This window comes from Pelophylax lessonae (genome assembly GCF_965119305.1).
Source record: "Pelophylax lessonae genome assembly, chromosome: 13".
NCBI lineage: Eukaryota > Metazoa > Chordata > Amphibia > Anura > Ranidae > Pelophylax > Pelophylax lessonae.
In genome coordinates, this window is record NC_138780.1 from 96,256,489 (window position 1) to 96,275,309 (window position 18,821).

General features: G+C 43.2%; 1 protein-coding gene across 2 annotated transcripts in view; it reads left to right on the forward strand.

The window, feature by feature from the left end:
* The window catches only part of HECTD1 (HECT domain E3 ubiquitin protein ligase 1), a 321,546-nt gene that overhangs the window by 96,996 nt on the left and 205,729 nt on the right, over window positions 1-18,821 (forward strand). For both annotated transcript variants that reach the window (XM_082275332.1, XM_082275333.1), the window contains exons 4-8: window positions 7,518-7,745; window positions 7,856-8,137; window positions 8,229-8,499; window positions 18,266-18,342; window positions 18,417-18,515. In XM_082275332.1, coding sequence (XP_082131458.1) covers window positions 7,518-7,745; window positions 7,856-8,137; window positions 8,229-8,499; window positions 18,266-18,342; window positions 18,417-18,515 — 957 coding nt within the window. The remainder of the gene's footprint in view (window positions 1-7,517; window positions 7,746-7,855; window positions 8,138-8,228; window positions 8,500-18,265; window positions 18,343-18,416; window positions 18,516-18,821) is intronic.

An 18,821-nucleotide genomic window follows, 5' to 3' on the forward strand; every position in this document is an offset into this window, starting at 1 on the left:
CAGGCGTGGGCCCTTTTTTTTTTTCTCGGCTCCTATGCGGCCTTTTCTTCTCCTTTAGGATCTCAAGAAAAAGGATCGAAGTCTGTCAAGAACTCCTCCGGAAGTTTCAAGAGAACCTTGTCTGGTAAGCCGAGAGTGGGTTCTCCCAGACCTGCAGACAAGAGCCCTCTTCTGCCTGAAGCAGTGCCCTCACCCGTGTCGGAGGTGGGGGAAGTCTTTTCCAAACCCAAGGACCTCCCTGATTCAAGAGCTAATTCGGTCCGGCTACAAGATCGAATTTCGGTCTTATCCTCCAGTGAGGTGCTTTCCTTCCAAGCTGTGTTTGTTCCCAGACCTCCTGCAGGTCTCTTGGAGCGGTGCAAGACTTTTCACTGCAGGGGGTGATTGTTCCGGTTCCAAAATTGGAATGTTTTCAAGGTTTCTAGTCAAACCTTTTCACAGTTCCCAGGAAGGAATGCAAGGTACGTCCAATCCTGGGCTTTGAACCGCTTTGTGTGGGTGCAGAAGTTCCGAATGGAGTCCATTCGTGTGGTAGTGGCACCCCCACATCAAAGGACGCTTACCTTTTATATTCTAATATATGTCAGTCATCAGTGTTTTTCTCCGCTTTGCCGTGGGTGAGGAGCTTTATCAATTCATGGCATTACCCTTTGGTCTCGCCCCAGCTTCTCAGGTAGTCACAAAAGTGTTGGCTCCGGCGTTGGCATTGTAGCGGTAGCTGGGGATTGTGGTACTGGGAACGTGGACGCTCTTCTGCGAGCAGAGTCTTCGACTGCTCTAAAGGACAACCTGGAAATTACTGTATGGACTCTGCAGGAGTCCGGTTGGAAATTGAACTTCCAAAAATCTGCTCTGGTTCCGTACACCAAGTTGGGCTATCTGGGTCTGACTCTGGACTCGGCTTCAACCAGGGTGTCTCTTCCAGGGAAAATAAACGGTCAGTTGGTCAGCTTTCAGGACTTGCATGCAGTTGCTGTGCCTGATGGTGTTTACCTTCGAGGCGGTTCTGTTTGCACAGTTCCATGCGACCTCTGCAAAGAGAGATTCTTGCCAAGTGGGACAAGAATCCACAGTCTCTCTAGACAATCTGCTCCTGTTGAGCCAGGATACGAGAGGGTCCCTCATATGATGGCTTCGCTCTCCGGCGCTTCAACAGGGCAAATCCTTCCTTCCCCTTGTACTGGACGGTGGTCTCCAAGGTTGCCTGCCTGTCTGGGTGGGGAGGCGTTTTGGGCACAGATGTGCTCAAGGGGTCTGGGATCTGGAGGAGTCAAGACTACCGATCGATATACTGGGACTTCGGGCGATAAGATTTGTCTGGCTTGTTGGACAAATCGCCTTTAGGGGTGCCCGGTAAGGATTCATTGGGACAATGCCATGGCTGTGGCATATGTCAATCACCAAGGGGGCACGAGAAGTGTCCTGGCGGCTTGGGAGGTAGGTGGCATTCTAAGGTTTAGCTGTGTCTCCAGTGGGGAACTTCTGAGGTGGATCTTTTGGCCTCTCGTCTCAACAGGAAGGTACAATGAATTGAGGCAAGGTCTTGGGATCAATTGGCCGACGCCACAGACACACTGGTGGCTCCTTGGGGCCAGTATCACCTGATATATGCCTTTTCCCCACTAAAACTTCTGCTGAGTCTTCTGCAAAGGATCGAGGCAGAAGGGATCCAGTCATCCTAGTGGCTCCAGACTGACCTCGCCTGTCATGGTACGCTGATCTAGTATGGCCGGTCGCTGAAGCCCCTTGGAGACTTCCTTTCAGAGAAGATCTATTGGCCCAAGGGCTAATCTCCCATCCTGCTTTACAGTCGCTGGCTTTTAAGGGCTTAGCTGTTGAAAGCCAGGTGTTGACGAATAGGGGGTTGTCTGAATCAGTGATACCCACGCTGTCAAAGTTTAGAAAATCGACCTCTAGAAAGGTTTACCATCGTGCCTGGAAGACTTACATTGCGCGGTGTGAGTCTCTTGGGGGGTCATCCCCATTCCCTTTTGGTAGCTCGGCCTTTTGCATTCCTCAGATGTTGAGCAGTGCCTGGCCCAGGTTTTCGGCCTTGGTGGTCTTCTCCTCCTTTTGGCTACCCATTCTTTGGTTCGCACCTTTTATTCAGCGGGTTCACCACTTGGCTCCCCCAGTACGGTCTCCGTTGCCTCCGTGGGATCTCATTTTAGGGCTGTCAGTTCTCCAGTAACCACCTTTCAAAAATATTTGCTTCCTCTGCTTACATTGTCTCAGAAGGTAGCCTTCTTGGTGGTAATTACTTCTGCAGGCAGGGTGTCGAAGCTGGCGGCTTTGTCTTGTCGCTCACCTTACCTGGTGGCTCAGAGATAAAGTGGTGCTTTCTACGTGGGCTCTTAGTGCCTCTTGGGCTATCCGCCATCAGGCATCAGTAATACAGGGTTAAGGGAAAAGAGATGTACATCGCTCAGGCAGTTGGAGCTTCACAGCCAGCTATGGGTGCAGGACCTTGGATCGCCACCGCAAACAAGATACAAGAGAAATGGCCGCACACCAAACGATGGCTCACGATGAAAGGCTTTATTTAACAAGGATGCAAGGTACAGCCAAATGAATGGTAGACACACTTGTAAACAAGCACGCTGTGAGTCATGTGAAACTTGTCTACCATCCATTTTGCTGTACCTTGCATCCTTGTTAATTAAAGCCTGTCATCGTGAGCCATAGTTTGGTGTGCGACCATTTCTCTTGTATCCAGTGATACAGGTTTGCAAGGCGGCCACCTGGTCGTCTGTGCGCACAAATTGTTTTAAAGTGGGTGTACTGGCATCTGCGGATGCTGCTTTTGGCCACAAGGTTTTACAGGCTGCTGTTTAAGACCTGGTCCTGTTTGAGGGTGTATTGTTTTCAGGTGAGCTCCAGTTGTTCCTGGCTGAGCTCCATGTTACCTGGTTGGCTAGGTTTAGCCTTTTGAGATTTTTTTTTGCTGTGTTTTTCCCACCCCTCATGTTTAACACTGCTTTGGGACGTCCCAATGGTTAAGAAGATTCTGGAGCTGTGTCCATCAATTAACGAAAGTTGGATTTCTTTTCCTACATCACGTGACACAGAGCCATGAATCCTAACATATGGGTTATATAGCCACCTATAGGTGAAGGACACTGGCAACCAATCAGAATTGATGACCCCCTTTATAACCCCTCCCACACAGGAAGTACCTCCGTTTTTTTGCCAGTGTCTAAAAGGGGAAGGTTGCTGTGGAGAGGTGCTTCACATGTTTGTTATGTTTCAAAGAAGAAGAAAGACGTTTATGCTAACATACCCCAAACAAAGATCACTGGATCTAAGGGGTTAGCTATCGGATCCATCTAAAACAGTCAATGGACTAAAAGGATGGTACCCGAGCCTAGTGAAGCAGATACGAGGTTTTGCCTGTAATGCTATCCTTTTTAGGCGCTGGACCCTGGGATCCGGACCCTTGGAATACCAAACCCCAAAGGCGCTCTGGGCAGGGTGCTCTACAGATCCAAAGCCGTGGCCCCTCTTATATAGGGGACCCAGTCCTTGAAGTTCTCTAAGACCATTCTCACCGCAGTGCATACGCGCAGAATCCTTTGGTTAAAGAGCTGGCCTGCGGAATTACCATGTAATAAATCCTGGCTAGCTTCCCCTTTCAGGGAGAACGCTTTTTTGGTGATGATCTGGATAAGTATATCCAAAAGATCTGGGGGGGGGGGGGGGAAGAGTACGTTTGCTACCTGTAAAGAAGAGGAGCAGGCATCCTTCCTTTAAGATGCTCGGCACACATAATTCCAGTGCTTCCAATTCCAGGCCTCAACCCTCTGCATCCGGACCCAAGCCTTCCAGGCAAGGTCAGAAAAAGCCCTGGGCCCAGAGATTAGCCAAGTCTTCCTCTAAGCCCCCACTGGTCTGGGTGGGGGGGGGGGGGGGAAGGCTCATGCCTCAAGTTCTCAGGGGTATGGGTAGAGTCGATTTCAGGACAACTGGGTCATCTCTACCATTTCACAGGGATACAAGCTGGAATTTTGGTTGTTCCGCATCCTCAGTTTGTGAGGTCAAGTATACCAACAGATCCCCTAAAAGAAATATCTCTCTTTCAGTCATTGGCCAACTGAGAGCTCAGGGGGTTATAACCGAGGTTCCAGAAGACGAAAGGTTCAAGGGTTTTTATTCAAACCTATCCATAATCCCAAAACCAAATGGGGATGTGAGACACATTTTGGATCTAAAGGCGCTGAATCAGTATCTGAACGTTCGTTCTTTCCGCATGGAATCAATTCGTTCAGTCATAGCCTCCCTGCAGGGCGAGGAATTTCTAGCATTCATAGACCTCAAGGATGCATATCTTCATGTGCCTATATTTCAGACCCATCAAAGGTTCCTTCATTTTGCGATTGGAAACCATAATTTCCAGTTTGTGGCCCTGCCCTTAGGGTTGGCCACAGCTCCAAGAGTGTTCACAAAGATCCTAGCTCCAGTATTGACTGTTCTAAGGTTCCGAGGGATATCTGTAATAGGATATCTGGAGGATCTATTACTAATAGAACGATCGGTGTTGGCTGTAAGCCAAAATATCCTTCAGACAGTACATATTTGGAACACCTGGGTTGGATACTGAACCTAGCAAAGTTAGCATTACAGCCAGTCCAGAGTCTTGAATACCTGGGGCTTCTTGTCAACACGGTGCATGCAAAGATAGTCTTTCCAGCAAGAAGGGTCTCAGACCTGAACGGTCAGGTTTGGTCTATAGTAAGGCTGAGATATCCATCTATATGTCTTTGCATGATGTTACTGGGAAAGATGGTGTCGGCTTTCTAGGCAATTCCCTATGCTCCATTCCATGCCAGACCCTTCCACGCCAACAGAATGTTGTTCTGCAACAGAAAAATTCAGTTCTTGGACTGGTCCATATCTCTGCTACCAAGAGTGCGACAGAGTCTGAAATGGTGGTTGTTGACCAGAAATCTGTAAAAGGGGAAATCCTTTCTTCCTGTGACCTGGAAGGTAGTGACTACAGATGCCAGTCTCTCTGGCTGGGGAGCGGTTCTTGAGGAAGCTTCTGTTAAAGGGAAAATGGTCTTGGGTAGAGAATCCTTTCCTCATCAACATTTTGGAAATTCGTGCAGTCAGTCGGGCTCTGAAATTCTAGACGTTCAGACTTCGGCGTCACCCTGTTAGGGTGCAATCTGACAATGTCATGGCTTATGTAGACCATCAAGGAGGTACAAGGAGTCGATCAGCCCAGAAAAAGGTGAATATTATCCTGTCCTGGGCAGAGAAGTTTGTGCCATGCCTGACAGCAGTGTTCATTCCAGGAATAGAGAACTGGCAGGCAGATTTTTTGAGCCGTCAACAGATGTTTTCGGGGAAATGGTCCTTACATCCTGAGATTTTTCAATTGATCTGCCTACGCTGGGGGGGTCCCAGACGTAGAACTGTTGGCCTCCAGGTTCAACAACAAGTTGAAGAGATTTGTGTCCTGGACCAGGGATCCACTCGCAGTCGGACTCCTTGGGAGGAATATTTACTGATCTATGCCTTTCCTCCGGTACAGCTGATATCACGTTTGTTGCGCAGGATCCAGCTGGAGGGGAAACCAATAATCCTGGTAGCTCCAGCTTGGCCGAGGAAGATTTGGTATGCACAAATCGACAGGTTGGCAGTGATGAGGCCTTGGGTTCTTCCACTGCGTCTGGACTTGCTCTCCCAAGGTCCGATATTCCACCCTGCTGTACAGTCTCTAAATTTGACGGCTTGGCTATTGAAGCCTTAATCTTAGAAGAGCAGGGTGTATCTGGCCCTGCAGTTCATACACTGAAACGCCAGGAAGCCAGTCTCTAGAAATATTTATTAAAGGGTCTGGAAATCCTACATTGCCTTGTGTAAAGCCAGGAAATGGCATCCCTGCACATATATTATCGGGAGAATTTTATCCTTCCTGCAAGCAGGGGTAGATATGAAATTAGCCCTGAGCACGATTAATGGGCAGATTTTAGCTCTATTTTTTTTTTTTTCCAGGAACTGATCGCTTCCCATTCGTTGGTTCAAACTTTCGTCCAGGGAATATTGCGTTTGCTTCCACCAGTGAAGCCACCTTGTGTCCTTGGGACTTAAATTTGGTGTTGGCCGTTTTGCAAAAGCAGCATTTTGAACCTCTGGGACGGCAGGTTCCCCTGGTTCTTTTGACCAGAAAGCTGTAATTTTTTTTTTTTTTTTGCGAGAACTGCGGCTAGAAGGGTGTCGGAACTAGCAGCTCTTTCTTGTAAAGAGCCATTCTTGATATTTTGTCAAGATAGGGTGATTTTACGTCCTCACCCAGATTTTTTGCCCAAGGTAGTGTCCGGCTTTTTTTTTTTTTTTTTTGCTTTTTTTAAATCAGGACATTATACTACCTTCTTTTTTTCCAGATCCTCATTCAGAGGAGGAAAAGTTATTGCATTCTCTTGATGTAATGCGTGCACTTAACAGCTCAGATTCGTAAGGCCGAGAGCTTGTTTGTTCTGCCAGAAGGCCCCAGAAAGGGGTTGGCAGCATCTAAATCTACGATTTCCTGTTGGATTAGCCAGGTAATAGGAAAAGGTTGCACCTTTTCCTGTAAAGGCACATTCTACAAGAGGAGTAGGTGCCTCTTATCAAGCCTTTATGGCTCAGATTTGCAAGGCCACGACCTGGTCGTCGTTGCATACGTTCACTCATTCATTTCTACAGAGTGGATGTTGGGACCCAGGAGGAGTCTGCTTTTGGCAGCAGTATGCTGCAGGGGGCGGTGTAATCCTTCTTTTAGGGTCAGATGGCAGTATTTTTTGGTGTCCCCCTCCCCTTAGATGCATTGCTTTGGGATGTCCCATATGTTATGATTTATTGCTCTGTGACCTGTGATGTACGAAAAGAAAAATGGATTTTTAATTCATACTTGCCTGTTTAAAATCAATTTCTTGAAGTACATCACGGGACACAGAGGTCCCTCCCCTCTTCTATGGGGTCTTTTATTGCTTGCTATAAAAATGAGGTACTTCCTGTGTGCGAGGGGTTATATAGGGGGCCATTAATTCTAAAAGGTTGCCAGTGTCCTTCAGCTATATGTGGCTATATAACCCATATGTTATGGTTTTTGGCTCTGTGTCCCCTGATGTACTTCAAGAAATTTATTTTACAGGGAAGTATAAATTAAAAATCAATTATTTTGTATTAACGCAAAATCCTTTTCTCTGATATTCATTGTCTGATACAGCACCCACCCTCTATTGAGTTGGGTTATTTTTCTTCTGACACTGCTTGCAACCAAACTGAATGCCTATAGCAGAGTGTGGGAGTTTATCCCCTGGGACTGCCCCATAGGCGTGGTAAAGCTTTTTCCAGCCTAGTGTCCTACTCCTGTAGGGGGCAGCATAACCCAATAAAGAAGATTCTGGAGCTGTGTCAGTCATTGAACATCAGAAAAAAAGGATTTTACGGTACGACAAAAATCCAATTTTTGCCTTTTGGTTATACTTTGAATTTGGATATTTTTTTTTTAAACTAATATATCTTTCTGTCAGGTGCTGGAGTTAATCTGTACACGTGAATCAGGGGCAGTGTTTGAAGCAGGCGGTCTGAATTGTGTCCTCACTTTTATCCGAGACAGTGGTCATCTAGTTCACAAGGATACTCTGCACTCAGCTATGGCAGTGGTGTCACGGCTGTGTGGCAAGATGGAGCCACAGGATGCTTCTTTGGAAACTTGTGTTGAATCCCTGTCAAGCCTGTTAAAGCATGAGGACCACCAGGTGAGGAAATCATTTCTATTCAGATTCATATGATTATTGAATCTTCTTGATTTTGAAGAGCTGCATAGATTGTGGGAGAGTTTTTGTGATGTATCTGTTTTTTCCTTTAGGTTTCAGATGGAGCCCTGCGTTGTTTTGCATCACTAGCTGATCGGTTTACACGACGAGGTGTTGACCCTGCACCGCTTGCACAACATGGGCTTACCGAAGAATTATTATCTCGTATGGCAGCAGCAGGGGGAACAGTTTCTGGTCCTTCTTCAGCCTGCAAACCAGGGCGTGGCACCAGTGGTGGACCTTCAACTTCAGGAGACTCCAAAATTAGCAACCAGGTCTCCACAATTGTCAGTCTGCTTTCTACACTGTGCCGTGGATCTCCTGTAGTAACACATGTATGTTGCACTAAGAATCTTGTAGATCTTCAGTTCTGCTTAATTACAGTTTACATCTCAGTTACATATGCTATGTTAATTTTCCCAACAGGATTTGCTTCGTGCAGAGTTATTGGACTCTATGGAGAGCGCTCTGCAAGGAGATGAGAGGTGTGTGCTGGACACAATGCGTCTTGTAGACTTGTTGTTGGTGCTTCTGTTTGAAGGTCGTAAAGCGTTGCCTAAATCAGCTGCTGGCTCTACTGGCCGTATCCCAGGGCTAAGAAGACTAGACAGCTCAGGAGAAAGATCCCATCGCCAGCTGATTGACTGCATACGTAGTAAGGATACAGATGCGCTAATAGATGCCATTGACACTGGAGGTAAGTATTTAAATACTTGGTAACTAGTGGCAGAATTGTGTGTGGTTTAAGTACGTGATAAGTGATACAAGAACATTTCCCTCTCATTTAGGAGATTTTCTTTCAATTTCTCTTGTGTTTATAGGAAGCAAAAACTCCCCAGTGGAACATGAAAAAATGACAGGGTTTTACTTGCTCTATACAAAATGAAAAAAAGGATACATTTGGCTGCTGAGAATGGGTTAACCTTAACGCTTATATAAAGCAAAAACATAATTTTAGTTTTGGATACATTGAGGAAGGGTATAAACCGCTGGAAGGGTATAAACCGCTGTAAGGTTTATTGCTGCCTGTATGCATGCCCACTCGAGAGATTCTTCCTTTCTATTCATTTCTTGTACTGAAAATATTGGGTAGTTCATAATTTGTCAGTGCATTAACACAAGAAAAGGAGGTGAGGCGAAATATCCAAATGAGGGCACTTTTTTTTTTTTCCACTTAGGTGACAACTGTCTCTAAGGCTCCCACTTGTGATCCTGTTGCTGCTGAGCACACCTCAGGGAGGCGAAATTTTCACCTATTTGTATGTGTTACACCTTCACTGGCTTGATAAGTGAAGTGTTGCTAATTCTTAATTGTGCAGTACAGGACGCGGGCAACTTAATTATAATCCATGGGTTATGAATAAGTTGCCTGGGTCCTGTACTGTACTCCAAGATATTGAATTTACAGGTAACTTTTTGGCAGAAAGGGACTGGCCTTGCTTCTGAAGTTAGCAAAGTGGATTAGTGTTCTCCCAGCAATAGCGATCCTGTCACTGCTGACTTCTCACCAGTGACAGGATTGCAAGAGTGGCATTGAGTTTAAAGGGATCTTCCCCTTACTTTTATAGAAGTTCTTCTTTTTCTGTTGTGTCTGTGGGAAAGGAATTTTTTGGCTTTGCATACACTTTGAGTGACCATAAATGTTTTTACTTTTTCCTTTTAAGAAACGCAGGTAGTTTTTTTCCCTTTTGATTATACTGCCTCATACATGAGGGTATGACACTGGCTAACGCACTTTAGGCTAGCCGAGGATAACCCCTCCCACTACTAGCTATTTTTTTTTTTTTTTTTATAGTGCCCAAGGAGGATGTCTTTTTTTTTTTTTTCCTCTGCTCTGCTGCGAAAGTTCTATTTTGACAAGCATGTTTTTTTTTTTTTCTTAATCTTCAGGGGGGACTCTTCTTTATATTACTGTTCTAGCTGGTATCTTCCATGCAGCTATTTGGGCTGACCTTTTCTCAGGCTAGCATTTGCAGTGTTGCAGCTGGACCCTGATGGTTTGGACATTGCATGGCAGGAAAATTCCCACTATATGCCGTACAGCAGTGCTGATGGAACTGAGTGCTAACATAATTGTTTGTATTGTGTGTTGCGCACTTTGTTTTCCGTTCTTCAGTGTTAAGGAAGATTTTCTCACTGGTACCCCTGCTTTACAAAGAGTCACATGGAGCTCCATTCTTTGGTCCTTACATTTTAACAGCTGTTTTTGGATTTTGTAAGTAAGAGGCCTTGCCACGTACCCTTATATTGCCTAACCATCACGCTGTTGCAATACGTCTGATTCTAGACGCAGGGAGGACAGTCTTACTGTACCAGATGCCCCCAGCTCACACTCTGCAAATGGCTCTGGAGGTGTACCCATTAATGCGTCTGACATCTACAGCCTGGAACCAAGATTTCCCTTGCTTCTTGAGTCTATCCCATTTTCGGAGTCCCCTCTATCGCTCGGTCAGGTGTGGTAAGTTTTAGTGACTGTCACTTATGACTTTATGGCTATTGATCACTATTCCGATGGAGGAAGCACATTTCTTCTGGAAGCATCCTAGCAATAAGCAGTTAGACTTTTTTTAGAAGGCCATTTTCCTGGCAGGTTCTACTTTCATCCTGCCTTAGCTGTGATTTGCTTTGCCAGTCATTGTCCAATGTGTCAAAGGTTGTAAAAAGGAATCTTGTTTCTACTGTTGTTGATCCCTTGATCATAGAATGTTTGGAGCAAATCGTTTTTGACGTAAGCTATAGTTGTGACTAGCTGCTGGAAGTTTCCCTGCTCATCTCCCTCATCAGTCAAATTATCATTTCCCATGCAGAATACATGTCATGCAAGTGTTGGAGAGCACAATCTGCATCTCAAAAGGGCCTGTTACACATGACTTTTGAAAACCTCTTTATCAGATCCACTCTAGATACCATCATCAAGGATGCTAATGCTGGCTGAGAAACCTAATGCTGGCCATACACTAGCCGAAAAATCGTTCGAAGATCTCTCATTTGGTCCGTTCGTTCATTTTTCGTCCAGTTAATGGGCACAAATAGAAAATCGGTTTTAACTTTTTAGAGTCGAAAAATCGAAGGAACCGTTTGGAAAATTCTGCCGAACTAATGATAAATTGAAAGGTGAATGTGTTTCTCGCCCAAACTGTTTGCACTAGGCATATGTGACAAACTGAACTAAAAACAGATTAATTTATGTCCATTGAACGATTTATCATAATAAATTTGTTACATGATGGCACGATTGTCTGCTCTCACGGACGATTTTTCGTTTTTCGAAAATTAGTTGGAACGATTTTTTGGCTAGTGTATGGCCAGCTTAAGGCACAGTCTGGAAAGGACCAACGCTCGCTGGATGTGAAGAAAAGTCCTTTCCGATACTCTGCTTCCATAACTTCCAGGTCCAAATCCCCCAAGATTTACTCCCAATTAAAAAGCAAAAATCCACTTGCCGATGTTAAAGGGAGTACGACACATATCTATACTATATAAGTATACACCCTGCTCAAAAAAATGAAAGGAATGCTTTGAAAACACATCATTTCTGCATAGGAAAAGTTTCATGCTGGATATAGTTACTAATATGGACTGGGTAATGTGGAACGAAAGGGTGCCACATCATTTAATGGAAATGAAGAATATCAACCTAATGAGGGCTGAATTCAAAGACACCCCGAAAATCAAAGTGAAAAAATGATGCAGCAGGCTAGTCCATTTTGCTGAAATTTCATTGTAGCAACACAAAATGGTACTCAGTAGTTTGTATGGCCCCCATGTGCTTGTATGCATGCCTGACAATGTTGGGGCATGCTCCTTTTTGGGACGAGGGATGGTGTTCTGGGGTATTTCCTCCCAGATCTGGACCACCAGGGCATCACTGAGCTCCTGAACAGACTGAGGTGTAACCTGTTGGCGTCAGATGGACCAAAACATGTCCCAGAGGTGTTCGGTTGGATTTAGGTCAGGTGAGCGTGGGGGTCATTCAATGGTATCAATTCCTTCATCCTCAAGGAACTGGCTGCATTCTCTCGCAGCATGAGGCCGGTCATTGTCGTGAACCAGGAGGATCCCAGGACTCACTACACCAGCGTAGGGTCTGACAATGGGTCCAAAGATTTCATCCCATTAACTAATGGCAGTCAGGGTGCCATTGTCTAGCCTGTAGAGGTCTGTGCGTCCCTCCACGGATATGCCTCCCCAGACCATTACTGACCCACCACCAAACTGATCATGCTGAACAATGTTAAAGGCAGCACAACGTTCTCCACGGCTTCCTCAGACCCTTTCACGTCTGTCACATGTGCTCGGTGAACCTGCTCTCATCTTTGAAAAGCGCAGGGCACCAGTGGCGGACCTGCCAATTCTAGTGTTCAATGGAAAACCTGCTGGAGGTCATTTTGTAGGACTCTGGCAGTTCTCATCCTGTTCCTCCTTGCACAAAGGAGCAGATACTGGTCCTGCTGATGGGTTAAGGACCTTCTACGGGCCCTATCCAGCTTTCCGAGAGTAACTGCCTGTCTCCTAAAATCTCCTCCATGCTCTTGAGACTGTGGTGGGAGACACCGCAAACCTTCTGGCAATGGCACGTATTGATGTGCCATCCTGGAGGAGTTGTAATGCCTGTGCAACCTCTATAGGGTCCTGGTATCTCCTCATGCTACCAGTAGTGACACTGACCCTAGCCAAATGAAAAACTAATGAAAAACAGTCAGAAAAGATGAGTAGGGAAAAAATGTCAGTAGCCTCCACCTGTAAAACCATTCTGTTTTGGGGGTCGTCTAATTGTTGCCCATCTAGTGCCCCTGTTAATTTTAATAACACCAAAGCAGCTGAAACTAATTAACAACACCCTCTGCTACTTAACTGACCAGATCAATATCCCAGGAGTTTAATTGAATTGATGCTATACTGATTTAAAAGTGTTCCTTTAAGTTTTTTGAGCAGTGTGTATTGTATGTAAACGTATGTAATAAAAAAAAAAAAAGGAAAAATCTATAATATATGGGACAACATAAAAATTCTATGTGTATAAAAATAATGTATTGTAGGTATATTAATTCTTGAACCCTTACCGGAAAAGTATATATAAAAAAATGTATTAACCTAAAATGTATGGAACCTAACAAAAGATTATTACAATAAAAATTTCTATGAAAGATGCTGGAACCCTATTAGATTAACGATTTGAAGACCAGGCCTATTCTGACACACTGTTTACATGTAAAAATCTGTATTTTTTTGCTAGAAGGTCACTTAGAGCCCCAAACATAATTTACATAGATTTCTTTTTTTATTCTGTAGGGCCTTTGCTAAAATTTATATATATATATATATATATATATATATATATATAATATATTTATAATATATTTATATTTTAGCAAGGGTCTTACAGAATAAAATTGCAGTCGTTGCAATTTTTTTTTATGTTTAACGATATTTGTGCGGCAGATTTTTAATAAACTCAATTTTTGGGGAAAAATAAATTTTCAAGAATTTTATTGCAAAAGAACACAATATATAACCCAATGTTTTGGTACAATATAATAATATTTCGAATATATAATATTTCGAATAAATAGATGCCTAACCTGTCATGCTTCAAGTTTGTTCACGCTCGTGGAAAGGCAACAAACTACGATACTTAAAAATCTCCATAAGCGACTCTTTAAAATAATTTACAGATTACTAGTGTAGAGTTACAAAATTTAATATATAAAAATTTTTGCTGCAAAATAGGCAACACATATCCCTTATATTTTTTTTTAAAAGACTGTAATAGTTTCATCAGAAATGTTACTGTTAAAAAGTTTTACAGCGATTAAAATATCCACATAATACATGCTCAACTAGTATTACAGACACCACTCCCACAGATATTACCTTTGATTAACAAGAAATTGCCACTAATGGTATGTTAAAGCAACACCTGTGGGAGAATGGTGATGTTGATCCAGAAATTTTGACCCTTCGTACTCTGCCTATTTTTAACACACTTATTTCAGGCCCAAATCTTTATTTACTAAATTCATGTAGGAGCGGAGTGCCCGGTATGGATTACTCAGAACCCCCAAACATTATATATATATATATATATATATATATATATATATATATATATATATATATATATATATATATATTTTTTTTTTAGCAGAGACGCTAGGGAATAAAATGGCAGTCATTGCAACTTTTTATGTCACAGGGTACTTGCGCATATATCTTTCGAACGCATTTTTTTTTTTGGAAAAAAATTTTATGAATTAAAAACAAAACAGTAAAGTTTGCCCAATTTTTTGTATAATGTGAAAGATGATGTTACGCCGAGTAAATAGATACCAAACGTCACACTTTAAAATTGCGCACACGTGGAATGACGCCAAACTTTGGTACTTAGAAATCTCCTTAGGCAATGCTTTAAAAATTTTTTACCAGGTTACCAGATTAGGGTTACAGTGGAGGTCCAGGGTTAGAATTGTTGCTCTCACTGTAACGTTCGCGGCGATACCTCACATGTATGGATTGAATGCTGTTTACATATGTGGCCACGACAAAAGCACGCGTTCGCTTCTGCTTGCCAGCACGTGGGGATGGGAGCACTTACGTTTTTTTTGTTCGATCGCATGTAATTCGGAGTGCACTGCTCCTAAATTACATGCAATGTCTTTGCGGTGCAAATTTCAGCCATGTAGTTTGTATGGCTGAATTCGCACCGCATCCGCGCTAAACACGCACAGGACCCTTTTTTTTTTTTTTTTTTTATCCGCAGCAGAATCGGATCGCATGGTGGTTCACACTAGTGTGATCAGATTCGGTGCAAACTTGCAGATCGCACTGCGATATGCAATCTCAACTGGGGGTGTCGTTAACTTTTAATTGACACCCCCTGCGTATCACATATGGCAGTGTGAACTGCCAGAGGCACGGATGCGATGCGTGAACACGCTGCATATTCGCAGCGTTCCCGCATCGCAGAAGTGTGAACTGGGACTTATTCCTATTACAATGAATGTAAACATCCCTTATAATAGAAATAGTGCATGACAGGTCCTCTTTACGGAGAAAACTGGGGTCAATAAGACCTCAGATCTCTCCTACAGGCTGCAGAGCCTGACATAAAAAAAAGAAAAAAGATCTCGGCTATCCAGCCGAGATCACAGCAATATTGATAGGCCGGGTTGAACAGCCGCTATGATTGTTCTTACGGTGCAGGGAATCGCCATCTAAAAAAAAAAGTATATCTGAACAATGCCTGCAGCTGCAGGCATTATTCAGATATCCCCACTTAAAGCCCAGGTTATCATATAACATCCAGCAGTAGGGAAGTGGTTAATCCTACCTTCTTTTGGTACTGAACAAATCTGATTACATGATTGAGGCACTGGTTATTGTCTGGTAGGCCTCCTGCAGATGACTGTATCAAAGACTGGCTTGAAGATTTTGTATGAGAGTAAAGGCCCGTACACACGTAGCGATTGTCGGCCGTAAATATTCGGCCGCCGAACGATCGGCCGATTGTCGGCTTGTTAGTATGATGCTTCCGACAACCGACTGCGACTTTTCGGCCGGACAGAATCAGGTGTGCAGGCTATAAAATTTTTGTTGGCCGTCACCAGCACGGCCGATTGTTCGCCAGTCAGTACAGAATTCGGCCGACTAACAGCAGATGAGCAAGACTGGACATGCTCAGAGAAGAAAAAACACACGGAAAGTTAACCATCACATGACATCACTTCTGCAGTTGGCTGTTGTTGGCCGACAAAATTTGTGTGCAGTCTTTAGCACTTTTCAACCGACAGGACAGCACCGGACAAAAGACGGCCGATCGTTCGGCACGTGTGTACGGGGCTTTAGGATCACTTGTGTGATTAATAAAAAGGGTCAGTGTATTTTGGGAGAGAATTTTATCAAACGCTAGCTTTTTTTTTTTTTTTAGTTATCTCTCAAAGGTACATAAAAACCCACTGAAGGAACCCTCTATGGGCAGTGTCACTAATGGACTCTCCCAATATTTTGATTTCTTCCTTCAGTCATTGCGGGTTCACATTTGTGCGATCACAGAGATCACATATAATTCGGAGCACACTGCTCCTAAAATTACATGCGATCTCTGTGCGGTGCAAATTCAGCCATACAGTTTGTATGGCTGAATTCGCACCGCAATCGCACCTAACACGCACAGGACCCTTTTTTTGGGTCAGCACCAGAATCTGTTCGCATGGTGGTTCACACTAGTGCAATCCGATTCTGTGCTAACTTTCAGATCGCACTGCGAGCTGATCTGGGTGTGTCATTAACTTTTGACACCCCCAGCGTATCGCATATGGCAGTGTAAACTGCCAGGGGTGCGGATGCGATGCGGGAACACGCTGTATATCCGCAGCATTCCCGCATCGCACAAATGTGAACCGGGACTCACTGGTACTAGAGCTATCTTAAATCAGTGATTCCACCCATCTCCGCTAAATTTTGCAATACAGTATTGAAAATTGCAATACCAATAGTTATGGGTTATCGATCACACATGTGGTTGATGATTTTTCCCTTTTTTTCTTGGATCTAGAGCTAGGTTCCCCAGTGTCCCAAAAAAATAATTTTAAGGCGACAGTAAGGGAATTACTATATCCGCTCTAGTAGTTGCTGCCCCTGTAGGTGGAAACAAAACTTCCTCAAAAGCCAATTTCATCAGTTCTGCAAAAAACTGCTCTGTTGATACAGACTACATAGAGCAAAGTAACATTCCTAAACAAAAATTTAATTTTACTTCACATTGGAGTATCCTTTTACAAGAGCCAATACTAGGGTCCATTTTTTCCCAAAACACCAAAATTTGCCTACGATTGAGCACGTAATATTAAGATTCCTTTATTTTTAGCTCCCAACAAACTCAAAAATATCTATTAAAACTCCTCTTGCTTTGGGGAATTTTTTTCAGCTAATTGGGGAGTATGTTCCAGTGTCGAAAATGCATACATCATACATTCAAATTTGTAGACCATGGCAAAAAATCTTTCAGGGCAAATGGTATTCATGCCAAGTATTTTCCATCTTCATCTTTTTTTAATTACGCCACCAAATTTGTGGTACATTGCCTTACGCACCCATGTGACTTGTATATGGGTTAACGATTACAACATTGAGAGTCAGATTTGGCTAGTATCTCTGTGCCATTGAGCAAAGCAGTATGTAAGTGTCCTTAGACGCTTTAATAAAGTACATGGACAGTTGACCACAGGTCTACAGGTAAGAATTATTTAGAACGTACCCAGCAATTGCTCCAAGGTTGAACGTTTGAACATACTCTGAGCAGAAGACCTGTAGGCTATTTATCTCAATACATTGGTGCCATCAGGTGTAAATGAAGACGAAGAAGTCAATACAGTAATCTAATAGGGTTCCAGTACCTATAATAGACCTCCATATTCTGTAATACTTTTTTGTCAGGTTACATATATTTTAAATAATTTATCAGTTTTTTTTCGGTTTTATACATGTTGTTTTAGGTTGATACAATTTTTATGTACTGTACACATTCACTTTTCCTAAAAGGATTCAATGATTAGTGTGCCTTTCCGATTTTCTCTCTTTTTTCTACACATACTTTTTATGTTTACTTATTTATGTTTTGTATTTTTGTAAAAAAAAAAAAGTATGTATGTATACACACACTCCCTGTATCTTCAGCAAGTGGATTTTTGCTTTGTGCATCTTTTCTAAGTGCCACTTATTCATGTTCCTGTTCTGAGCCGATCTGCTACTTGGTGCTCTCTATATATGCCTCCTTTCCTGTTATACATAGGCTTGGCAAAGGGGCGCATACAGTCCTGAAATTTGTAGCTACGCCCATAGCAGTGTCAGTGTATGACATCACCCGCCAAGTCAGGAACTCCTAGCTGCTTCTCCAAATTGTTTTGCTTTACACTGGTTTACCCACTGCCACCCAGTACCCAGCAGCTTCCTGGCGCTACTCTGCAGTACCAGCCCCTTTCCTGGGGAACTCTGCAGTTAGCCACTGGGCTACGTGTCCTTTTCCAACTGGGACAGAGCAATGACTTTTTTAATTAAAAAAAAAAACAGAAGGGGGTGTGTGTGTGTGTGTGTGTGTGTGTGTGTGTGTATGTATATATATATATATATATATATATATATATATATATATATATATATATATATATATATATATATATATATATTCCCCACTTCTGTTTTTTTTTTTTTTTTTTTTTCTTGGGCCTGCTAGCATTATTTATTTGCTATGTTGCTCACCCTGCAGACGGGGTGGGCTGTTTTGAACTACCCTGGGCTGCATACAGTCTTTTTCTTTGCCAGTGTTCAAACCTTCTGTAGGTACCAGTATAACTGAGAGGGAAAGACTTCTTGTGTCTCTCAATGAACTGCAAGAAAATAACTTTATGATGATTACAATAAAATCCTATTGCGGCTTCTAACCTTTTTGTTTACTTATTTGTCAGCATTTGAAGTAAATTTCATGGATGATGTTGGCCAGACCCTTTTGAATTGGGCCTCTGCTTTTGGCACTCAGGAGATGGTGAGCATTTTCTTTAAAAAAATTGTTAGCTTATAGTATACCACTGGTTGTAACTCTGTGAATGCTATTCATAGGTGGAGTTTCTGTGTGAGCGAGGAGCAGATGTGAATAGGGGGCAAAGGTCATCTTCACTACATTATGCTGCTTGCTTTGGACGACCTCAGGTGGCAAAGGTAGGAAGTTATCAAAATGAAACAAACAGCTTTCCCACCAGGCTGAGCCCATCATAGGGAATTGGGTCAGTCGAGTGACAGGGCTTTAGAAAAGCCTTCTAGGGCAGCCAGAGTTTTCAGTGGGCAGACTAAATCCACATAATGCATGTTACCTCATGCTTGACATTGTGATCTGACAGTATACTCACTGCTAATATGATCTGCAGAGATCAGCAGCACATAGATGGAGAGGGGAAATATTTAATTATTAAAGTATGTCTAAACCCTAGAGGTAAAATGTAAAATATTGCAGCCTCCCAGTCAATC